The 24,913-nt window shown below is 44.0% G+C and overlaps 1 protein-coding gene, 1 long non-coding RNA gene and 1 pseudogene across 4 annotated transcripts in view; 1 reads left to right on the forward strand and 2 right to left on the reverse strand.

The window, feature by feature from the left end:
- Window positions 1-296: 296 nt before the first annotated feature.
- LOC136500996 (WRKY transcription factor WRKY51-like) lies at window positions 297-1,498 on the reverse strand. Its single transcript, XM_066496487.1, has one exon. It carries the CDS (start codon window positions 1,363-1,365, stop codon window positions 457-459), a length of 909 nt encoding a protein of 302 aa, XP_066352584.1. The 5' UTR covers window positions 1,366-1,498; the 3' UTR covers window positions 297-456.
- A 13,471-nt stretch (window positions 1,499-14,969) lies between these two features.
- The window catches only part of LOC136502330 (uncharacterized), a 37,497-nt gene continuing 27,553 nt past the window's right edge, over window positions 14,970-24,913 (forward strand). For all 3 annotated transcript variants that reach the window (XR_010770492.1, XR_010770490.1, XR_010770491.1), the window contains exons 1-2: window positions 14,970-15,285; window positions 15,810-15,985. This is a non-coding gene — a long non-coding RNA (uncharacterized lncRNA). The remainder of the gene's footprint in view (window positions 15,286-15,809; window positions 15,986-24,913) is intronic.
- Window positions 19,821-20,861, reverse strand: LOC136501404 (putative disease resistance protein RGA1; annotated as a pseudogene).

Consider the following 24,913-nt stretch of genomic DNA (forward strand, 5'->3'; position numbering starts at 1 on the left):
TGCTTTGGTGATGGGCGGGCCCCCACGCACCCCGCCCGACACGATACTTTAAAGCGCGTATTGATGCCGTGCCCATCCCCTGTCCGTTTCTTTGACTTCTCGTCTTCTTCCAAAGGGAACCTGATGCTATGCGGCGACCACTTGAAAGCAAATCACCCCCCTCAACTCAAATTTCACTTTGTGGTGTGGATCATATTCCTACAATTATAACTAATTCCTGAGAAATTCACGCGTAGTAATTATAGAATATATATATATATAAATCTGTAATAAGCTTGGAGAGAATTCATGGCGAATTCAAGTTTAGAAGCTCCTTAATTTCTTTATTTACAGAAGCAAAGCTTGAGAGATCTGCCACTAATTAATCCAAAGAACAAATCAAACAAGAGCGGACTACTACTACTAGTACTGATGATTGACTACAGCTGCTCCCGACGGCAAGCAAACGATCTTCATTCAGGCCGCGCGGGAGCGGACGGCGCCGGCGGCGTCGTGGCGGTGGTCGCCCTCGTAGGTGACGACGAGCATGGCCGGGTCGTCGGCGGCGCGCTCCACGTGCTTCCGCGCGGGGCAGCCCTTGGCGCTGCTGCACCGGTAGTAGCCGCGCGGGTAGGGGGACCCCTTGATGGGCTTCTGCCCGTACTTGCGCCACGAGTAGTCGTCGCCGGGGATGTCCGACGACGCCGGCACGTGGGACCCCGGCGCCGCGGCCGCGGGCACGCGCACCGTGCGCCGGGACACACCCTGCCGGCTCCGCTTCTTCTTGGAGCAGTGGCAACGCCCGCCGGCGCCGGCGGACTCCGTGGGGTGCTGGTGCTGGTGCTGCTGCGCCTGCTGGGGAGCGGCGGCGGCGGCGGCGGTGGAGGAAGGGCACGGGAGCTTGCGCTTCGGGAGGGGAGGCTTGCCGGAGGACACGGCGAGGCTGCAGCCCTTGGACACGCTCCCTTCGCCGCCGCCCGCGGTCACGGACGACAGGAACGAGGTCGAGGTCCCGGACACGGCCGGCGCCGCCGCCGGGACCGGGACCGGAACCGGAACCGGCTTGGTGAAGTCCAGCGTCAGCAGGGCCTTCTTCTGCGGCGGCTGCGGCTCCACCACCGCGGCGACGGCGACGGCGGGCTCGCGGCGGAACCGTGCGTGCCCCGTGCGGTCCAGCAGATTGATGACCCGGCGGAACCGGGACACCGCCTGGTCCGCGATCTGCCCGAGCGGCGGCGACTCCGCCCGCTGCCCCGCGGCGCACGGGGACGACAGCGAGGAAGCCAGCAGCTCCAGGCTGCGGAGCCCCGCCGCGGCCGCCTCCTGGAACGCCAGCTGCTCGTACGCCCCGGCCCCGCCGCCGCAGGACATCAGGTCCACCGCCATGGCTTGCCTGCTCTGCTGCTGCCTGCTGCCTCCTTCCGGCCTTGGGGCTCGTTGCTTGGAGTTGGAGGTCAGATCCGCGCGGTGGTGCTGCTGCTTTCTTGTTCTCGTGGCTTCTTGGGTTTGTGGGATTGTGAGGTGGGAACAGGTGGTGGGGGGTGGGATTTATAGGTGGAAATGGGGAGGAGCTGATCGAGAGGACCAAATACTAGACGACGAGCTGCCCGACGGGGCTGTGCAAAGTCAATGCCTTGTTTCTCCTTTTTTTTTTTTTCTCTCCACCCAACCATGTTCTAACTTCTGACTCAGATATCAATCTTGGCTTTTTCTCAGGCACCACCTTGTGTTACATAGTTACTACAGTATCCGACTACTCCTTTCAGTCTCAAAATGTCCGTCGTCACAATTTACGTGTCGATAACTTTAACTCAATTTACATAAAATACGTGCAATATTTTTATCTCTAAATAGATTTATTAAAAACTATATTTAAATATTAATATTTTTTAATATATATTTAGTTAAAGTTATTCTCGAAAAATAAAAACGATAGATATTTAGGAAGCGGATGACTACATGCAAGTGCACTGAACTTCTCTATAAACAAAAGTCGGGAAGTTACTTTGCGAATCCGTGATTATGAAGTTTGTGTTTTACTTTCTTTAGTTGAGCATCGGATTCTGCTCTAGTGACACGTAGACGGGCTCCGACTTCATGGTATCCTTTTCATAATTCACCCTAGAAGCATTTTAAATTAAATGGCCTGCAAGTATGGTTTTTTTAATACGGGCCTAATTAGAAATCGAGGTAAACAACAGGGTCCAACGCAAAAAAAAAAAAAAACATGGCGTACTATGTGCACTAGAGGTGTGATCCATGTTCCGGAGTTGCTGCACTTTGGAAATAACGATGCAACGCTTTCTTTATGGGCCTCTTCTCCAGATTTGGTAGTCGGTACACCGAGACTCTGAATGTCAACTCTAATATGGATCAAAAGTTAACAGTTTGGAAAATGGTGACGAGATCCCCTAGAACGAAGATAAGCATATTACTCCTCCCGTTCCAAAATAAATCAATTTTAGTAGTTGGCTGAAGTCAAATTATTTTTGGGTTGAATGGATTTATAGAAAAAAGTCAATATTTATAAAACCAAAATAATGTCATTAGATACACCATGAAATATATTTTCATAATGTTCTTGTTTCGTACCATTGATATTATTACTCTCTGTAAAGTTGGATCGTTTAGAATAGTTTGACTTAGGACAACTATAGAATTAATTTATTTTGGAATGGAAAGAATATAATTGATTGAAGACAAGGTTACATACTGCATACAATTAGTACGTATCTTGCAACTTGACAACATGCTATTGCACTTTGATTTTGATTAATTAGCTCCTCTTCTCATCCACGAATATAAATACTTCTAGGATTTTCATGCAAAACAAGAGGTGGAACAGGAACAAAAAAAAAAGAGTGATGTGAATTGATGATATAATTAAATCAGTAAAGTTGGATATCTAGAAGAGCTAGAAGTTCTTATATTCGTGTTCAAATAAAAAAGCTCATAATAATCATTACACTTGTGGACGGAGGAAGCCGTAGTTAACTATAAAAGTCAAAGTTTTGTGTGCTCTCTCCGGTCTCCAGCTCGTTAATTAGAAGTCAAAGTTTTAGGGTGATCTCTCTCCAGCTCGGTTCCACACGCCATCGTCGTCCTATGTGTAGTAGTTTAACCGTTGAAAATCTGCCACATGATTTCTTGCGCTTGGCGTGTGGAGGATGATGAGCTTGAATCCAGGAGAGGGAAACAGAGAGAGAGAGAGAGAGAGAGAAAGAGAGGGTCAATGGATCTAGAAGAGCGTTCGTATTCGTTCTCGTTCTTCGGCCGGCCGGCCGGCCGGCCAGCCAGGGCGCTTCCGTTTGAACGGGCCGTGTCCATCGTGCCGTGCATGTAGTACATGTATATACATATACATATTCCTATACATAAATATAAATACAAAATGTACAGTTGTGTACAGCCGCACAGGTCGATTGATACCGTTGCTGAACCGGTCACTTTTGTAGCTTCCTCGACCCTCGTGCAGTGCATGCGACGACGACTGCTCGGTCGCCTGCTTAGCCGGCTGCTGGTCCTGGTCGTCGCCGCGCCAGCAGCTCATCACTCTTCCTCCAGAGTCCAGACCGTCAGGCTAAGCGGTGTTTAGATCTGGTCACTAAAATTTGGGAGGTGTCACGTGAAGATGTTGTATAGAATGAATTACAGAATCCATCAGTACTCCACGAGACGAATTTATTAAGTCTAATTAATCTGTCATTAACACATGTACTGTAGCACCATGTTGTCAAATCATGGACTAATTAGGCTTAAAAGATTTGTCTTGCAAATTAGTCGCAAACTGTGCAATTAGTTTCGTAATTAGTCTATATTTAATACCCCATGCATGTGTCCAAACATTCGATGGGAGAACGACTAAAGTTTAGGAGGATGAAACAAACACCCTATAAGGATCTCGACGACCAAAACAGGTTCTTGTCTTCTTTTGTTCAACGGTAATTATTGGTATAGGGCGTCTGTCCGAGCTGGACGCTCGAGATGGTGGGCCGCCCGCCTCAGCTAACAACTGCCTTCTATATATTCATCCACTCCTCCAACCGTTCTTAAAAAAAATTACCACGATCGCGCTCCGCCGTGCTGCCTTAGCGACCGCGCGCTCCACCGTGCCTCCGCTCCGCCGGCCAGCATCTCCACCGTGCCAAATCCCGTCTTCCTCCCTCCCCACCGCGCCTCTCGCCCGCCGTGGCCTTCTAGTGCGCGTCGACCCGCCGCGGCCTTCTCCACCGGAGCGGTGAGCTCCGCGCCACCGGCGAGCTCTACGGCCCCGTTCGCTTCGCTGAAAAAACAAGCTGAAACACTGTTTCCAATTGATTTGTTGTGAGAGAAAAACATTGTTCCCACTAAAAAGACAAGCCAAAAAGTACGGATTATAAGATAAGTGAACATGGCCTACACCGGTGAACTCCACGCACCGACGAGCCTCCATTCCGAAACAGCAAGGAGATATTGAGTTGAAAACGCATGTTATAAGCGTGTGTTTCAAGTGTTTTCAGATGTTTCAGAGATATGTTGCAAGTGTTTTATGCGGATGTTGCAAAAGTAGATCCGGATGTTGCATATGTTGCAATTGTTTCAAAGGCATTGCAAGCGTTTGTTCAAAATATTTTATATGTTTCAGAGATATGTTGCTAGCGTTTCGATCTGGATATTGCATACATTTCACATATATATATGTCACAAGAGTATGTTCGAAATGTTTCAGCCGTTTCAGTCTTATGTTGCAATAAGTGTTTTCATGTTGTAAGTTGCAAGTGTTTTATCTGGATGTTGCATATGTTTCTTTTTTAGGGGATGTTGCATATGTTTCACACATGTAGCGTGATTTTGTGGCTCCTCTGGTATTGTAGCGCGGAGCCCGAGCCTCAAAGAGCTTAGCCAAAATCTTACCAAAGCTAGAGGGCCTTACTTGGGCCTATTTGGCTAGGCTCCTTCTGGCTCCGGCTTCGTGCTACGGTGGTCAAAGAGCCAGAGCCGGAGGAGAAAAAAAAATAGTAGCTCCTCCTGGCTCCTAGCCCATTTAGATAAGAGAAAAAAGCGACTCTAATAAATAGTACCATAAATAGTGTGCGATTTGGAGGAGGCGGAGCCCATGGACCTCTCCCAAACGCCCCTTTAGATCAAGTTTGATATAACTCTAGCTCTAGAAAATATGTGGATTTTCTAGAGTTGATCATGTATCTCTATAAAATCTTCGGTCTAGAGCTGTAGACATATTAGATGCATTTTTATGACATATTTTATTTATATTTTATATTAAGTAAAAAATATTTAAATCACTTTAATTTAGTCTATAAATTATAGATGCAGAGTAGACGTCGGAGCTAGAGTTGCGCCAGACTCTTTACTCGTATGCTTCGGTCCATTCTCCTTGGCCTTTTGCCTGATGGTCCATAGAAAACTCATGCTGTCTGTGTGACTGAAACGGTCAGCCACTCAAATGCTTTGGATGCGGCCAAGACCTATATATATAATCAGTAGGTGTTGTCCGTTTGTTAACTGGTTTCGTAACCACTCCAAATGCCAAATCAGCCTTGGACCTGAACCAATAAATTAAAGACGAGCTAGAAAAAGCGTCTGAATAATCAACAGGAGGATTATTGAATTCAGCTAGTAGCCTTCAGATTCATAAGTAGGCTTGTCAAACTAGCCTGCCTGCACCTGCTCATTCAGAAATCCAGTTGCGGACTCACTAGGATACTGGCAACAAGGTCAAGCAGTCGTCAACTTCTTAAAAAAAACAAATAAAAGAAAACATGCATGTCCCGTCAGCTAAAGCTCAAACGATCGAACATGCATAGCTAGAGGTTAGTAGAGTTGGACCTAGATTACAATGAGACCTACTCGTTGACAAAGCCACTAACATCATCATGCTTATTTTGTTTGTTTTCAATTTGAGTAATCCTCAAGTTTTCAATAAAAAATAATTCTAGAAGACAAGCTCTTTATAATTAATAGAGACGGACATTTCAGACGCCATCTTTAAAAGTGGCGAAGCTGGCTATAGAGTCAGGACATCCTATGCCAGCCACTACTATTAACCATCGATTCAAGGTCAATTTATTAGGACATATACCTTTGTTAATCGATTAATAAAGACTGGCGTCATGTTGTCTCTGTAAATAGCTATTTTCAGAGGCAGATCTCTTCGTAGTGCCCGCTTCTAGATGTAGTTGACTTAAAAATAATTCATAACATGCATTTTCATATGAAGTAGACGAAGAAGAATTTTATAACAAAATTATTGAGCTCGATGAGATCTACAACTTTGTAGTTAACAACTTTTTTATTTGAAACTATTTAGAGTAAAAATGCTTGAATTTCTAAAATTTTGTTATTTAAAATTTATTATTTTCAAATAGGCTCAGATGTTAACATAATCTATACCAAAGTTGTAGTTTTCAATGCGATCTACAATTTTGTAGTTGAACTTTTTTTTGTTGAAGTCATTTACGGCACCGCCAAATATGTATTTTTAGTTTACATATTTTCAAATTCAAAATTTGGAATTTGTAAAGGACCGCAAATGTTGACATGGTCACAGAGTTGCAGTGGTCAAAGCGGTCTACAACTTTGCAGTTATCAAGTTTTTTTTATTTAAAGTCATTTAGAGCTACAAATAATTGTTTTAAGTTCTCAGATTTTGTTATTTAAAATTTTGAAATGTTCAAACCATCTCGGTTGGAGAGACACCCTATACTAATGTCGTAGTACTTGATTTAAACTTTGTAGTTGAAACATTTTTTTTCATTTGAGATAATATAGGGACCAAAATATTCAATATAAGAATCCAAAATGTTAATGAAAAGGATATAATACTTTGCTCATGTAAGTGAGTGTGTAGTGTAGTAATGGTAGAGAGGGGTCACGTGAGACTTGATTTTTGGGTTCAAATCATTGGAAACACATCTTTTTGATTTTCTGAAAATCATAAACAATGGCAGTTCGAAGGCAGGCAACTTAAGCATGAGATTCCATTACCCAAACTTCCTTTCCACTGTCACAAAAAAATTTACTAAAGAAATTTACACGATCTTTACAAATGTTTTATTTGGCAAAACTTTTCAAATATTTAGACTATTATGAACATGGAAATCGTATGTATATATGAAATCATTTTTTGATAACGCCTCAAATTTATTGTGTTTTTATAAATATATGTATATATAAAAGATTACTGGACAAATTAGAGTACGAAGATAACTGTCATTAAAAACAAAACAATTTCTTTGACTAATGGTAATAAAGGTCAAAAGTGCTAAAGCTAAATGTAGTAGAGTTGGACCATATATGTACAATGATGCCTACAGCTCCAAAAGAAAAGCTAACATCTTACTTTTCTCTTACAATAAAATCGTGAGGCCAAATCTCCCAGAAAATTATTAAGAACTGAAAGGGGACAAGAGATTAAGAAGAGGCTAATCACAACTCACACAAAGAAAGACGAAGAAAAGAAGAGAGAAAGGAAAAAAAAAAACACAATGCAAACACACACACACGCTAATCTAGATATTTCGTCCGCCCCTAAAAAGAATGACGCTATGAGATGCGTAAGTTTAATTGGTTTTATAGTAAATATTAGTAGCATTTATATCACTAAATAAAATTTTTATTATAAAAATGTATTCCACGATTTATCTAATGATACTAATTATGTATTATAAGTATTAATATTTTTTTATATATAATTAGTCAAAGTTAAAAATGTTTGACTTCTCGAGAAGTGATAATGACATTGCACGGGGGAGTATATTTTTAATTTTATTAGGGCCTCTGTAATTTAGGGTCAGAGAGATGTCTTCGTTGAACAAACAAAGCTAACGTTTTTTCTCCACACTTTGCCATTCGTGACGACATCATGCTTTCATGCTTACTCCTCCATATGCACAAGTAGCAACTTACCAGTAGTACTACAATAACCAAAAAAAGAGAAGTCAACTCTAATCTTGCAGCCCAGCTTGCCTTTGTTTATTACAAAATACAGTGTGTGATCCAAGTCAGCAATGCATATTCGAGTAGATTAATCTACACTTCGATTGGTTCTCCGTGCTCCATAGGTGCCGACTGGTATTGGTTCATTTTTTTCAGTCTTCCTTTGAAAAGTGAAAAACAGATGGGATTTTTGGTACAAAGGAATCCTGTAGTAAATTTTTCTGTGAAGACTTTTGGAACAAAGGATTATCTTTCTTTAGATCTTATAAATTCTTTGTGGAATGACATGTTTAGAAGTTTTAGAGAAATTATACCAAGGTGATGAACCTTGTGATTTTTTTTTCTTTTTGTCACTCTTTCTTAGATCATCTCCAAGAGTTTCCTAAATTCCTTCATAATCCTTGATTTTTAGCAATATAAGAAAAAAAATCATCTCCAACAACTCATAATCCATCCTTCTAATCTTTTAGAACTTAGAAAAGTCACCCAGTTACGCGTAAAGTTACACACTTCCGAGTCGCGTGTATCTTCTCTCTCCTACGCAATCTAAAGGTGGAAGGACGTGGAAAGAATAAAGAGAAGGAAATGGTTCCTGATGCAAATGTACAAGAGATAAATAATATATAAAAGTGGTTAGGATAATTTAGAAATAGTATAGCATTCCTGGTGTAAAATTGTCTTCTATATTTTAGGAGTAGATTATTAGAAACTCTTGGAGATGGCTTTCTTTGTTCCTTCTAATACTTTTTAGGAATCGTAAAACTTCATGCTTTTAGAAAAAAAAATATAGGGTACTCTTGTAGATGCTCTAACCGAACTCCTATGTTTTTCTTAGGTTCCAACTAAAATTTCATTCTTGTAGTTTCTTAATTTGTAATCCATATATATTCAAGATATCTACGTATTTTATTCATACTATATTTCCTTATTCTATGTTTTAAGAACCTGATATTCGAACAAGACATTCAATTTATTTGTGCGCTATACTAAGGGGTTGTTTGGAACTACTCCACCAACTCCATCGTGGAGCAACTCAAAAAATCTAAAGTTTATGGAGTACCTTTTTAGATGCTTCACAAACTCTACTTTTTCTTTGGAGTAGAGCTGGTGGAGTTGTCCCTATTTAGCTAGCAAAGTAGGAAGCAGAGCTGAAAAAAATTGAGTGGAGCAGTCCCTTACAAATTCTAAATAAAGAGAAGAGACCAAGTAACCCATTAGTACCCATGCTTCTAAAGGATCATACAAACATCTTCCATGGACAATATGCTATCTTTTTATCTCAATATTTCGTAATTTTATATTGAAAACTCTGACTACTAAATAACTTAAATAAAAAAGTTTCAACTATAAAGTTTTAATTTTTTTCAAAAGCACTATAACTTTAGTATATAATGTGTCTCCATGAAGATTGTTGAAAAAATCAAAATTTTGAATATCAAAGTATGTGAATTTTAAAAACTATTTGAAACAATAAAAAATATCTCAAATGAAAAACTTATTAACAACAAACATGTAGATCAGGTCGGCCACTACAACTTTGTTAGTATTAACTATGTGAACATTCAAGGTCGTTTATAAATTCTAGATTTTGAATTTCAAAATCTATGAATTTAAAACACATATTTGTGACTCTAAATGATTTTAAATTAAAAAAATTCTCAACTACAAAGTTGTAGATTGTATTGAGAACAACAACTTTGGTATAGACCATGTCATCATGTGAGGTTGATTCAAAATTTTAGATTTTAAATTTCAAAATTCATGAACTTAAGACAATATTTGGGACTCTAAACAGTTTCAAATAAAAAACTTCTCAACTACAAAGCTATAGATTGCTAGGCTTGTGCTACCGGCCCTGTGCCTCGTACCACTAGGTCCTGTAGGGGGTGGTTGGTTGCCCTGCTCAGACCGTCCAAAGGGCCATCCGATACCACATCATGCACTTTGGCCTTGTTTGGTTCCCTGTCTCGCACCGTTTGCCTGCTTCGTTTCATTCCTTTTCCCCCTCTCCATCCCGCACGCCTCTGTCTTCTGGATTTCTTCTTCCCTCGTGAGCCGTGATGGCTTGATTCACGCATGGCGTAGAGACCCATGTGTAAAAAACTCTGATGCATGCATGCAACCAAACACAACCTTGTCTCATACTAGATTAACAACAAAGACAACCAAACACGACCACTTGCATGAACTCAACTCGGCTTCTTCGGTCCTGCACATCCTAGCCATCCTGGCTCAAGGCTTGCTACGTAACCAATCACGCCCATATTGTTAGACCTTTGTGCTGTCGACCCCATGGCTTGCTAGGTTTCACACTGCTAGGCCCACGCTGTTGAGCCCTACACCACTGAACCTCTACTCCAACATAGAAGACTATGGGGGAGGGCTTGCGCTAGGGTAGACCGCCTAGTGTGTTGCCACTGAGCGAGTGGGGAGGGGGGGGGGGGGGGGGGGGGACTCGCGTAGGGGGAGTTCAAGCAGGAGGCGCCTACTAGCGGGTGAGATAGGAGGAAGTGAGTATGAGAGACGAGCCCACTAGCGGATGAAAAGAGGACGAAGAAGGATGATGTGCAAAGTAGGGGTTCCACAAATGAGATGCAGACGGATTTGAAATGAGAGCGAACCATAGTTAATACAAAAATTTTGGATCTGAATGGTTTATCATAATGAGATGGTGATGAGACCTGAGAATACTAGTATAATTGCTGGATATCAAGGCCCCGTTTGGTACGGCTTCACTTCACCCATGAAGCCCTTTTTTGGGGCTTCAGCTCTATGAACAGCTCTATGGGTGGAGCTGTAGCCGTTTTGATAAATCGTTTGGCAAAACAGCTTCACATATAGTTTTTCTTAAAATATGCTCTCAGAGAACGCCATGTAGAATGAGGTGAAGCCGAGAGAAGCCACTATTTTTGGCTTATTTCCACTCCAAAGCTCTGTGAGAGCACATTTTTAGGGGCTTCATCGGTGGAGCCGTTTTATTTTACACCGTTTGGCAGAAAACGGCTCCTGAAGCCGCTAGAGAAGCCCTGCCAAACAAGGCCTAATTGTATCCGGCACTAATTATCATTGTCGGTTAGAATTTATAACCAACAGTGACATCTATCTCTATTAAGAACCGGCGGCGATCGAGAATTTATCACTGCCTGTTATAAATCACCCACTATTACTGGGACAAGGTCGGTAGTGTTAGTTTTTTTTTTTTTTTAAATGGTGCCCGAGATGTAGCGTTATTCGTCTCATATACACTGTGACTGTGAATCCTCCAAATCGAAAAAAGCTCTCTAGCTTAGCCCGTTGACGTAGCGTGTCACATGCGGTACAGGTAACGGAACTAAAGGGAAAATTAAAGCCTTCAACTTTGAAGGGGTCCGTTGTGATGAACCGTTCCCCGATCCCCGTTCGTTGTCTTCATGCTTTGGCCTCTCGCATTCAAACGGTCCTTGCGCGCGTACGTACAAAATGGCGCTAGCGGCTGCACGCACAATACAACAACCTACACCATGGCTGCTGAACCGGTCAATTGCTCTGCTCAGACTTCTCGGTCGTTCTACTCCTGCAGCCAGCCTGCTGCTGCAGGTGTTCTTGTCTGCAGTGCAGACCATCCGGACCGTCCGGCAAAAAGATCTTGAACTCTTCTAGACAGTCTCTTCTCTGTTCAAGAAAAAGAAAAAGAGAATGACTGACTAGGATACACACATATATATATTATATGCAACAAGACTGAACGGGTCAACCACTCAACTGGTCTGCTCCGATCCAGCCAGGAGCTTACTGTATACTACTGAAATCATCAGGTGTTGTCCGTTGTTAATATCTTAGCTATTCTGAATGGCAAATCGATCAGCTCCCGGAGCCTGAACCAATCAACACAAGAAGCAACATCTCGCCCTGTTCGCTTAAGCTTATCAGCCAGAATCAGCTCTACTTTTCAGCCATGGAACAGTGTTTTTCTCTTACAACAAATCAGTTCTACAAATCAATCGCAGCAGCAATAAGTCTTGTCGAATAGGGCAGAGCATCTGAATAATTGTCAACAGGAAGATTATTGAATTCAGCTAGGAGGCTTCAGAGGGTAGTATAGGCTTATATTACAAAAACCAGCTGCAAACAACTAGGACTAGTTGATTACCGACGGCAAACAGGTCAAGTCGGCAACTGATGCTAAAGTTCAGCTTTGAATAAAAATAGAAACAGAAACAAAAGGCATAGAGTTGGACCTGCGTACATGGTACAATAGGCCGATTTTTTTTTTAATTTAGCCCTTCTTTTGTAAAAAAAAAGTTCACGTTTACACCCCTGTGTGTCAAAATTCCGCGTTTGGACCGTGAGCTCAGCATCGGAAGCCACGGCGCCTACGATAGGCGCCGAGGTAGCACACCCCTCGACAATAATAATATATAATCTTGCTTATTTTATCGTACAAGTTTTACCAGGGAGGGGGACATAATAGAGGTTTGCGTTCAAAAAAAAATGTTTAAGGAATTATTAATGGCTGATTAAGATGGCATTGTTTGACTTGAAGATTTATTCATTCTCACTTTTATAGTTTGCTTTTGTATGGGATCATGCTCTGTCTAATACGGGGACTGACTATAATTATATATAGGGTGTGGCTAGCGCCCGGCCGTCTGGACGGACGCGCACACAGTCCGCCTCCGTCCGCCTTCGCCCCGCCCCCGTCCGCTTTAGCCTGCCCCACACGCGCACTTCACCCCGCCTCTGCACCCGCCAGTCACCCCTGACCCCCTCCTCTCTCCCCGCGTGGGCAGCACTCAGGAAGCTGGGATGAGAAGTTGAGGACGAGCACGCCCTGACCGCAACACCACCGTCCACCGGGACCCAACGCCCTCGTCTGCTGCCCCCCAGTGCGCCGCGCGCTCAGTCCGCTCGCTCCGGCTTGCCCCCAGCCGTACAACATAAAAACATATTTGAATGCAACATACGTCTGAAAAGTAGATGAAATATTTGGAACATGCATTTGCAACATATGTGTGAAACACACAAAACATCCAGATTTGCAACTTGCAACATGAAATCACTTGCTGCAATATAAGAATGAACAGTTGAAATGCTTGGAACATACTGTTGCAACATATGTGTGAAACATATGCAACATTAAGATAAAAAAGATTGCAACATATATCTGAAAACATATAAAATATTTTGAACAGACGCTTGCAACATACCTCTGAAATAATTGCAACATATACAACATGTGCAACATCTCCGATCTAATTTTGCAACATCAAGATAAAATAATTGCAACATACATTTAAAACATCTAAAACACTTGAAACATACATATGCAACATAGGAGAGGGAAGGCCAGGCCAGTCGATTCCGGACGTCGGGGTGGGAGCCAGCGGCGAGCCACGGCGCGGGAGCACCACCAGCACCGGCCACGCTCGTGGGTGCCCTTGGCTCGGCCGGGGGAAGACCTGAGGTGCCACGCCACGTGTGCCCCAACGGCCACGCCTTGGTCAGCGACGCACCCAATGACGATGGGCGACAGGCGAACGGCGAGGGAGTGAGCAACGCAGGTGACTGCCACGCAGGGAGCGAGGGCGCGTGGCGTGGACGGCGATGGGGGAAGGGCATGGCGCGTTACCCCGACGAGCGCGTGCTGGGGTAGGGGGCAGACAGATGAGTAGCCATGACGAGCGACGCAGGTGGTTGCCATGTAGGAGAGCAGGCAGGGAGCGAGGGCGCGGGGCGCGGCCAGGCGACTGGGAAAGGAAACGACGCGACAGTTTGACGAGCACGCTCTAGAGAAGGGGGCAGACGGATGAGCAACCACGCTGCTTTGATGCTGGGCGGATAAGCACAAAGGAGTAAGGGGTGGGTTCGGGAGGGACGGGTGGATAAGCATGAGGAAATGGAAATTTGTTTTTTTTGTTTGGGGTCCGCTCCTCGGGAGCTACGGCTGGACGTAGAGTCACGGACGGACGTCTTAATAGCAGCATTATCGTTACAGAGCACACAGCACTAGGATAAGAGTTCTCACTTCACCGACGTCATGTGTCCGTTCCTCGAATAATCCTAGCCACCCACTCATGCGAAATATCAAATATGCCCCGCGCCAAAATGCTGAGCTCATAATAAAATTTTATAGTGTATATATAAAAAAGATGGTTCCAATTCACAAAAGAAATTGGCTGAATCTTGTAAAGAATCGTTCCAATTCATTAAATTAATTATTCCAATTCACGAGAAGATTTTTTTCCCAAATATATCAACCAAAAATGTTGCAATGACATTTGATGTCCAATCCACTTCTAGGCTCTGTTTAGTTCCCTCTCAAAACGCCAATTTTTTCAAGATTCCTCGTCACATCGAATACGAAAACGCATGCATGAAGCATTAAATATAAATAAAAAATAAAACTAATTACACAGTTTAGACGAAATCCACGAGACGAATCTTTTAAACCTAATTAGACTATGATTAGACACTAATTGCCAAATAACAACGAAAACGCTACAGTGCTCATTTTGCTAAATTTTTCGGATCTAAACTGGACCCTAGCCTTTTCATGCTCGTCGCAAATGTCCGAGCCATATTCACTCAAGAAGGCGGCACCAGTTTGCTCAGGAGGAAACACATTACTGTACCGCTGTTCATCCTAGTCAAAGTCCCAGCCGTGTGAGCTGACTTGCAAAATCAAGGACATTCGGAGGTGGAGGTATCGTTCCAGGATGCAGCTTTGAAAGTCCAAACTCATACCATAGATCGGGATTGTTACCATTTGTGGCTTCCCTTATAAAAATTGAAGTTTGAATTGAAGTCAAATTTAAATTTGAGAAGTTTCAACAATTAGCAAAAGAAAAGAAGAAGAAGCTTGAACAATCTTGTGTCGGTTGGGCGGTTGGCCACTTCCACTTCCAGGCCCAATGGCCGGGCAGCCAGTCCAGCCCAGAGGTAAACCCAACGCGGGTAGTCCATATAGACCCAGAACAACCTAAATTTGGCCCATTAAACTACTACTACTTTATCATTTAAGGCCTAGACGAATGAAAGCCCAACAAAGCCTTGCCTCATGTGGGCCGTGGCGGCTGTTCTGCAGCGCCTCTGCTCGGCGTTCTCGCCGGACTAGTCGCTGCTCGTGGAGATCAGCGCGTCGCGGCGTCGGCAAGCTGCCAGGGCCCAGGGGCCAGGGCACCCGAGCAGTGGAGGCGCAGAGCGGGCACCAGCCAACCTAGTCTGCGCAGCTGCGCGATGGCGCCACGCGCACGAGGGACCTGGCCTGCGCGGCTGCGCGTCTATGCCGCCCCTGTCAACACACTTTGTGGATCTACCAGACTTCGGCCCGACGCGGCGACCTGGCGACACCCCGCCGCCGCTGTCCTTGTCCTCCACATCTGAGCATCTCTGGTGAGTTTCTGAGTAGAGAGTTGGGAGCATAGAGACATATGCTTGAAATTGGTGACTGTAATTTGCGAATTTGCTGCTGAATGATGCTTGCTGCTCAATTTGTGAGTAGAGTACATAGTACTGTGTACTGAGTTGAAAGAGTATTCTCTGCAATGTGTAATGTACAGAGTATTCTCTGCAATGCGAAAGAATAAGAGGAATGGGTGACCAGTCATTGAATTATTTTTTGGTCATTTTTTAGCGAGTGTGATATTTTCTCTGTTGCGAGGATGACATAGTTTACACTTCATGGCCATGAAGAAGCCTAAAGAAAAAGCTCTAAACTAGTATTGTAATCTTCTATTTACGTAAGACCTTATCTTATGTTTGAACAATTTATATTGTCATTTATGCAAGTTTTGAATTTGCTTGTTGAATTTAGAGCTCTTTTAGATACATTATGTTTTCTTTTACTGAACTATTTATCGATTTTTTGTGTTGAAGTATACCATATTAGATAATAGCTTTTATTTTATTTTTGTTAGGCATACCGTGGACTCAAATCCTGGGTCTGCCACTGTCGACAGCCGCACCACTACACGCTGGTACGGTGGTGGATCTACACCGGCGTAGGCTCTGCACTGCCGGCGCCCCACACACAAGGCAGCCTCAGAGGCCAAGGCAAGAGGCTCTGAACCGGGTCTACAACAGTACGGTACAGGTACAACAATCTCTAACCGAACTCTCGACGAGCCATAGGCCGTAGTCATCAAAACTGTCTTGCGCCACTCGAATAGATAATCGATCTGAGGAATTTTGATTGTGCACATGCTACTGCCTAATACAGTATTTTGTATCAGGGCATTTTACAACTAGTATGAAATATAGGCTAAATTAGGCTGTGCAATTAGTTTCTCCTTTTTTTCTCTTGCAAAAGTAGCTAGGCTCTTTAATTACTCCATCCGTTCCAAATTATAAGACGTTTTGGTATTTCTAGATACATATTTTTAATTGTGTACTAGACATAACGTATATCTATATGCGTAGCAAAAACTATGAATCTAGAAAAGCCAAAACATCTTATAATTTGGAACGGAGAGAATAGTTAGCGATAACTGTACTCTTTAATTTGTTCATCTCAATTTTCACAAATCCTTGTAATAGATTACTCGGTACCCATACCTTAAAATCACCCATACCTTATATGTAATTACAAAGTTCAGCTGGCGGTAATGATGCCGTTGGGGAAGAAATAGATTACTCGGTACCCATACCTTAAAATCACCCACCCCAATTTATCCATCCCTGAATACCCATACCCAAAAATCAGGCACCCAAATTTATCCATCCCCGAAACTAGTGTATAATGCCCATCAGGCATAGATTACCCAGTGGGTAAGCAGGTGATGAAGTAGAAGACAAATTGGCAAACCAACTCCTGCATACCAGCCTAACATCACCTGTCGCTGCGACCACCCGCCCCACCATGGCCCTGTCGGACACCCTACTATGTGTCTATGTGTATCTTTGTTCTAACGTGTTTACCTAGTTTTGTTTTTTTAGAATTTAAATTTGGCTATTCACCATCTCTCTAGCCATCCATAGATCTTTACAATTGGTGTAGGAGACCATTTATGTTATCATAAAAATTTAGAGTGCGGCCTGTAACCGTAATCCTTATTATCTTTTTTCAAAAAATATGATAAAGGAGCTTCACAAAAAGATACCACAAGCACAAGAATTTTAACTTAACATGCAGATAAAAAATGTATCCAACTAATAACATTATTGATTTAAAAGTGAAATGTAGAATCATGAATGTCACAAGACATAAGCTTTAATAAGAGCCATCATAACTTAAGTTTTGGGTTCAACTAAATGTATATGGAAGGCATGTAGGTGCTTTGCAATAAGAGAGAAAAACAATGGTTATGTATGGTAAAAACATTAAAGTAATTCATAAATTCATCACAACTGGATAGATATTATAGAGTATTTATATGGGTGTTGCGTTAGAAAATGAAGAAATAGAGGGAGTACATGCTCAAAGATGAGTAGTTTTGATTAGTTGTACGTACTAAACACGAACTTCTAATACTTATACTTCTTATAAGATTCTGCCCGTGCAAATCTCTTAAGGCCCCGTTTAGATCCAAAAAATTTTGGATTTTGGCTCACTGTAGCATTTCGTTTGTATTTGGTAATTAGTGTCTAATTATGGACTAATTAGGTTCAAAAGTTTCGTCTCGCGATTTCTCGACCAATTGTGTAATTAGTTTTTTTTTTCGTCTACATTTAGTACTCCATGCATGTGCCGCAAGATTCGATGTGACAGTTACTATGCAAAATTTTTTGGCAACTGAACGGGGCCTAAAATTAATGGCCAGTGTGGCAGCACATGTTGATGAACTATTTTGTTGAAACAGATGTGGGCACAAGTTCCAAACTAAAAAACAGACACAAGAATACAGTAATATGTCTCTAAGAGACTATGTGCTGACCAGATTAATGAAATATACTGATTCAAGATATGAATAGATATCCTGACCAATTTGCACAAACAGTGTCAAGTTATGAACAGAAAAAGAAGCAAAGAGACACAAGAATACCGTAACATTTCTCTAAGAGATCTTGTGCTCACTATAGATTAATGAAATACTGATTCAAGAGGATAAATATCCTGACCGTGGGCCCCAGTGGTGACAACATGGACATTTGGACAATCATGCTCTGTTGTTCTGTGGGGAAACACTTCCAGAGTATCTTCTCCATAGGGCAATCGGCAACGTACAAGGCCTTGAGCGAGCTAAGGTTCTTTGCCTGCTGCAATTCTTGGCAATCTTGCGCAAGCAAGAGGCGCAGCTTAGGAAGGTTGGATATTTTCCTCAAGGACTTGTTGTTCTTAACCTTGAGCCACACAACCCCGGGATGATTGACGATGTCCCGCAGTCTGTCAGCTCCTTCTATTTGGATCCTTCGTAGATTAACAATTCTGTGAAGATGATCAGGGAGAGCTGCAACTTGGGGAAATTTATCAGCCGCATGCGTGTAAGGCACGGCACAAGGGATTGCTGTTGTGTGTTGTCGAACAAGGTATCCATGCTTAGTGACCTGTTCTGCTAGTTGTTCATGTCGAGGATCTCAAGCAGCTCGAGCTTTGGAAACGCAGGGGTATGTGTTCCAGATAGGATGCCGTATCCGAGGAGCTCAGCACCGATGCTCACGACTGTCTGCTCCGTTGACGTGAAGAACCTGCAGAAACGGTAGCTGGCCTGCTAGGGGAAGCTTCGGGCAGGATGTGCAGTCATAGAAGTGCATATGAGCCAGCTTTGGCAGTTTATTCTGCGGTTCTGAAGATAGCCAAGCTGGAAGCATGCGACCAGGGAACCCATCAATAAAGATGTAGCTTAGGTTTGGCGGTGGGCAAAGACTCTCGTAGATCTCCTCAATCCTCTTCACCTCGCTGTCTGGGTAGTGAGTTCGACAATTGGCTTCCTTGCTCATGGTGCAGCGCAGGCCTAGCTCTTTCAGGTAACCCTTATTGCACAGTACGGGCTCAGTTGGTGGTGTGGCTATCTCCAGCCGGATAACCCAGAGGCATCGTATCATGGAGAGTGCCCTATGTTCATCTACTCTAAAACCACCAGCACCATTCTGGAAAACTGATCTAAGGTTATCCATCTGCCTGAAATTCTCAATACCTTTCGGAACATGTGCCAGTCCTGTGTTTCCTGTCTGGAGGAAGCTTATCATGGTCAGCCTCATCAGACTCGGTGGCAAAGCTGCCAACTTTGTGCAACCAAACACTGAAAGGCAACCAAGGCTGGTAAGGTTTCCGATGGACCCTGGAAGCTCCTTGATCTCGCTGTAGCTGAGATCCAGCAGCCTCAGCAGCGCCAAGTAACCCACCGATGCAGGTATGCTCTCGAGGCCTGCTCCACGTAGAACTAAGATGCGAAGATGCACCAGCTTTCTGAAGATGTCCCTCTTCACCTATCTGCATGTGTCGTGATGCAAGATAATGAGGCACCGTACCAGCGTTTCTTCTCTTCTATAGCAGGTATTTCGTCAACGACGCTCCCGACACCTAATCGGCAAATACTTGATGGGCAACGATCACGCTTCTCTTTCATGAAGACGGCTTCATTCCTTGTCAGAAATTGGCCAAGTTGCCTTAACAGGTCATGCATTGTTGATACTCTCTGTCGACATACTCTGGCCTTGTCTGTAGCAGATTCCTCTTGATCAGCTCATGGTAATAATCTTCGGCGATGTTATGTATCGGTCCGCTGCCCTCTTACGTGACATCTCGGTGAATATCGAAATTGTGAGGCGACAAGGCACACCAGAGGAAGCACTGTTTGAGTTGTGGGGGTAAGTTAGTGTAGCTTAAGTACAAAGCACCTTCTAGTTCTTCTGGAAGTCCATCAATAGACCATCTTCTCTCCAGTATTCTCTCCCATTGTTCCTTGCTCGACCTGGATGATAGGACACCTCCAATGACCTTGATGGAAAGAGGATGGCCATCGCATTTCTTAACAATTTTTGCTCCAATATCACTGAATACATTTACTTCATCTTCGGTTCTGAAAGATCTCTTCATAAGCAGTTCTAGACCATCAGCATCCTTTAGTCTGCATTTCCTTGACATGCACCGCATTCATCTGTGACAATACGTCATGGCTCCTTGTGGTAACAAGTACATGAGCATCCAAACACCTCTCCATCAGAGAACGTAGAAGATTGATCCACACATGAGGACTGGTCATGTTATCCAGCACAAGAAAGACACTTTTTCCACTGATGGAATGCAGTAGAACTTGTACAAGCTGATCCTTGCTCTGCTGCTGATTGGGCCGTCCTCCTGCTTTTTCGATGGCCTCCTTCAGTAAATCGTTCTCCGCAATGCTCTGTGAAATGGACAGCCAGATAAGGACCTGGTGAAATCTCTCTCTTATCCTATGATCATTGTATATCTTCTGAGCTAAAGTTGTCTTGCCAATTCCTCCCATCCCAACGATCCCATACTGATATCCTGCTCTGTTTTTGCATAACCGACAATCATTTCTACCATGCTATCAGTAGCTTCCTTGATTTCTGCTCCAACAACATGGATTTCATCAACCGAAGCAGCCAGATGTCTGCTATCAACTGCGTTTATTTGAGGGGCCTGAGCCTGAGGATACAACCCCGGAGGAAGGAACATATCTGTTCTTTTGGATTTCTACAAGCCTTTCATTTACACCCTTGATTCTTCTGGCGATCATGTGGTCGAACTGAAGTTGTGCGAACCTAGAGAGCACGAGTAAATCACAACAGTGTTGCTTCCGCGAGTGAGCCCTTAAAAGATCTACGATGTCATCAACAGCATACATGACATCTTTCACGTCACTCCACCATATCCCTGTCTCTCTGTGTTCCATTGCCTGAGCATCAGCGTCCTCACGAATGGAATCAAAGTACTTGAGATAGTCATGGAGCTTCCTGAGCTTCCTGATCTCTTTACGCACAGATAGTGTCATCATAAGCTCCTCCTCCAGCAGTCCAGCAAGGTTGTCAAGGCATTTGGTTGATATACAAAACAACATTGAGCCCATGGTCGGCGCCTTTAGTTGTGACAGGGTACTAGCTATACACAGCAAAGAAAGGGACGATGCCTTAGAAACTGCAGGCACACACTACAAGCCTGGAGATGTTAGAATTGAATCTTCATACCTCAGAAAAAGTGGAAGGCAGAGGGCGGGAAGAGGGGTTAAAACACAAGAAACACTCTGATTAATGCGATGAGGAAATGAAGACCCGGAGCAAGGGTCTGACTAGCTTGAATCGTGCAATTGTTGAGGCGTCAGATCTGTGGGTGGTGAAGAGTCAGCCGAAGGCGAGGAGCCACTGTGGGTGGTGAAGCGAAGGACAACTCAGCACCAAGAGTGGAGAAGTAAAGGCTTGCTCGGGAAGCCCCTAATGGGGGGGGGGGGGGGGGGGGGGCTTCCAACCTTCGGCTCTCTAATAGAGTGAGGTGATGAACAGGACCTTCGATCGGCAAGAGGCAGGCGAAGGCGATTGGAGGAGACGTAACGCCGAGGTCCCTACGGCAGCTTAGGTGGCGGGAGTTAGGAGGGCATGGCACGGACGCCCTCTGGGCCGAGGGCCCAGCTCGACTAAGGCCCATCAAGAGAGGCGCTTCAAGTTGGAGAAGGCACAAAGGACTGGAAGGAGAATACTCTAGGGTAGGAATATTCTAGAATATGCCTTAGCTGGCCTAAGGACAATTTTGTAGACGAGAATTATGTAACTGTACCTGTACCCTATAAAAGGGAGGGCTCGACCCCCAATGAAGGAGAGAGTGACTAGTTAGTTTGAAACCGTAGACAAAACCTTGGTGATTGTGAGCCTCGTTTGTTGTGCCCCTTCTTCCCGAAGGCCACTGCCCCGCAGAGAAGCCTTTGGCACACAAGGGGAGGGCTGCACCGGCTCTCCTCTACCCCGTCGGGACATTTGATTCCCAACAGTTTGCTAATAAGTTTCAAAAAAAAAGTTTGCTAGTAGTATTTATGTGCCTGCCTGAGACTTTTTTACAAACTAGCAGATACCCGTGCGTTGCTACGGCTAAAAACTTGCAACGCAATTCAACACAATAAAAGAGTAAGAAAAAAATGGTTTGTTATGAGTCTTAAAAATTTCAAGGCAGCAAGAGTATAAAAAAATAGTGGGTCAAAATTAGCAGACAAATATCCAGGGGTTTACAATCCCGTTGCAAGTATATTATCATTGGGAACATTGATAATTTTATGCACATAGCGCTTGTATGGAATATCTTTACACCAACCAAGAATAGAAGTAGGATCAAGAATAGTACGAATTTATTTCATCCTTGCATACAAAAAATTGAAAACAGACATAATCATCCATATTCTTATATGAGCATCAATATTGTGCATAACCAAACACAATTAAAGTAAAAATCATTGTCAACCAAGGAACGTTCCAGGGTTTCCACATGTATTTGGCCTCAAGCATTGATCACCCAATGTGATTCCTAATAAGCTAATCGGACCTTTTTTTTTTGTTGCTTCTCAAAATCTCAAACTTTGTTAATCGCATTGGATGACACTGTTCTGCATACACTCGTTATGTGAAGGATAATGGCCTGCAATGCAAACGATTAGAGCAGTAAATTTTAGGAAGAGTAAATTGCATGGCCGATTCTTAAAGTATTGGGCATGTTTCATCTAAGTCCCCAAACTACGAAATCGCACGTTTGACTCCTCAATGTATCTAAGTGATTTCAACCAGGTCCAAAATAAACACGAGGAAAGTTAAAAGGTGACGTGGTCGTCCACGTGGTTAGCCACGTACTCGTGGGCTCGAGGCGCGCTCGCCCAGCAGGCCATGGCCGCCGCCGGTAGCGACAGCCTCGCCACCGGCCGCGCTGGCCGCGGCGACCCTGGCCCGCATCGTGCTTGACCTCCTCGCCCCGTGGCCACCTCTCCTTTGCTGTTCCTCTGGCCGGACGCCGCCCCACCCCGTCCTGGCGCCCCACGCACGAGAGCGCTGCCCCAGCGCCTCCGCGTACGTGCGGCCGCGTGATCCGACGCCTCCGTGGCTGACCCTGCCTCACGGTGCTAGTGGTTGAGCGAGGGGAGGCTTGGTGGCGGTGGAACGCGGCGCAGCAGGAGCTCGCTCGGCCATGGTGGACCGCAGCGGCGAGATTCCAAAATTCGTTACTCGCCGTGGATGGTTTGCAACGGGTCACTTCCAGGGGCTACACGATAACTGGGCGCAGCTATGTGTGCGAGGAATTAGAGCAGGAGGCCTCGAGTTGCGCGAATTTGGAAATGGGGAGGTGGCGGTGGTTACCGGAGTCCATGGTGGTGACGGCGGCCACGAGTTTCTGGCTTGGTCAAGGCCGGCCAAGCTAAGTGCGCGTGCCAGCGTGGGTGCAGATGGGCCAGGCACCGTTGGTCGTCGCGTAACGACCGGACGGAGCGAAATATGCCTTGGCGAGGGGCGCACGCGTGCTGCCTCATCGGCTCGGCCTGGCACGGCGCACAGGATGGTGGCAGCGTGCGAGGGGGTCGAGCACAATGTGGGCCGGGGTCGCTGCGGCCAGCCGTGGCCAGCGGCGAGGCTGTCACTACCGGCGGTGGCCATGGCCGGCTGGGCGAGCAGGCCTTGATCCCGCAGGTACGTGGCTGACCACGTGGACAACCACGTGAGCTTCTAACCTTCCTCGTATCTATTTTGGACCTAGATGGGATCACTTAAATACATTAAGGAGCTAAACATGCGATTTCGTACTTTGGGGACCCAAATGAAACTCGCCCAATTTACTCTTTTAGGAATATCTTTGTTATGCTTGCCAGATGTATCTATCATAGTTCAGATATCAGTATTAGAACATTACTTTTGCCATCAATTACAGTTTTGTAAAGATAGTCTGCTAAGACAAACATGCAAACCTTCGTTAGATTTGAAATTATCAGAGATCTTGAAAACACAGAATTTATCAGAATTTTTTAAAGTGCCTATGCTAAAACCATCCCATTAATTAGATTGATTGGGATGTTATAATCTTTGGGGGCAAAATTGACCATTGGAGAAAAAGACCACTATTCTTGTTTTTTTTTCAATCTCTGTATTATTATCTTGTGATGCAGGATTTAGTACCAGCCATACTCCGTTCTAACCTGCATCATGACAGCTCATACACAATTAATGCAGAGGCAACAGACTATCCAAAGAAGCAAGATAGAAACCGGAAAATTGCATCCTTGTTAATCCTTGCATCAATGCAAAGCTAGCTATATGCGCCCTGTTCGTTTGAGATTGTTTGGCTTATAAGCCGTATGTCACACCCAATTTTAAGGATAAAATTGAATGCATTAAACTAATGTGTGCTCAGGGATCAATCACACACATAAGTTGACAAATTATAAAAGTATTATCACGGTGTATCTTACATCACGATTAATACCATCATATAGTCTTACACAACACAGCGGAAAATAAAAAGGTAGCTCTCTCGTGGTGGATCCAACACAGGGACGGTCAACTGGTTGACCATAAGTCTAGAAGTCCTCTGGAAACTCCTCATATCCGTGGACATCTGTTACCCATTCGGAATTTTTATCCAAATATTGAAAGTAAACAAGTGTAAGTACTTCCCGTACTTAACAAGATAACATGGGGTTATGAAAGCTCAAAAAGGGTGACTCTGGTTTACTACGGTTAGCACTTTTAGTAAGTCAAGATTTTATTATCAACTATTATCAAGTTATGCTTAAGCTCCAATTAAACCCACATGATCAGATATCAGAATCAATTGAATCATATTATCATCGTAGAACATCATAAATGAACAACAATAAGTAATCATTTATTCTGTGGGTTTTCTGGACCGCTCGTGACCGTGAGCACGACTGTTATAACAGTTTGTAACACTCTGCAGAGGTTGTGCACATTCACCGTGATTCGTGATTCCTATATGTCCGGGTTAATTACTCCCATAACACTGCCAAGATGAGCGGGCGGGGTACACTATGAAACCATTTCATAGGTTTCTCTAACAAGTTAGGGCCACTAGGTTTCCTCGGCAGGCAGATGTAGAATCCCCCCTTTCCTATGGCACATTTCCATCGTGGCTATACAC

Source organism: Miscanthus floridulus, chromosome 13, assembly GCF_019320115.1.
Source record: "Miscanthus floridulus cultivar M001 chromosome 13, ASM1932011v1, whole genome shotgun sequence".
NCBI lineage: Eukaryota > Viridiplantae > Streptophyta > Magnoliopsida > Poales > Poaceae > Miscanthus > Miscanthus floridulus.

What these genes read in the sequence shown, in the direction of transcription:
- LOC136500996 (XM_066496487.1), bottom strand. Translation starts at nt 1,365, where the DNA reads ATGGCGGTGGACCTGATGTCCTGCGGCGGCGGGGCCGGGGCGTACGAG.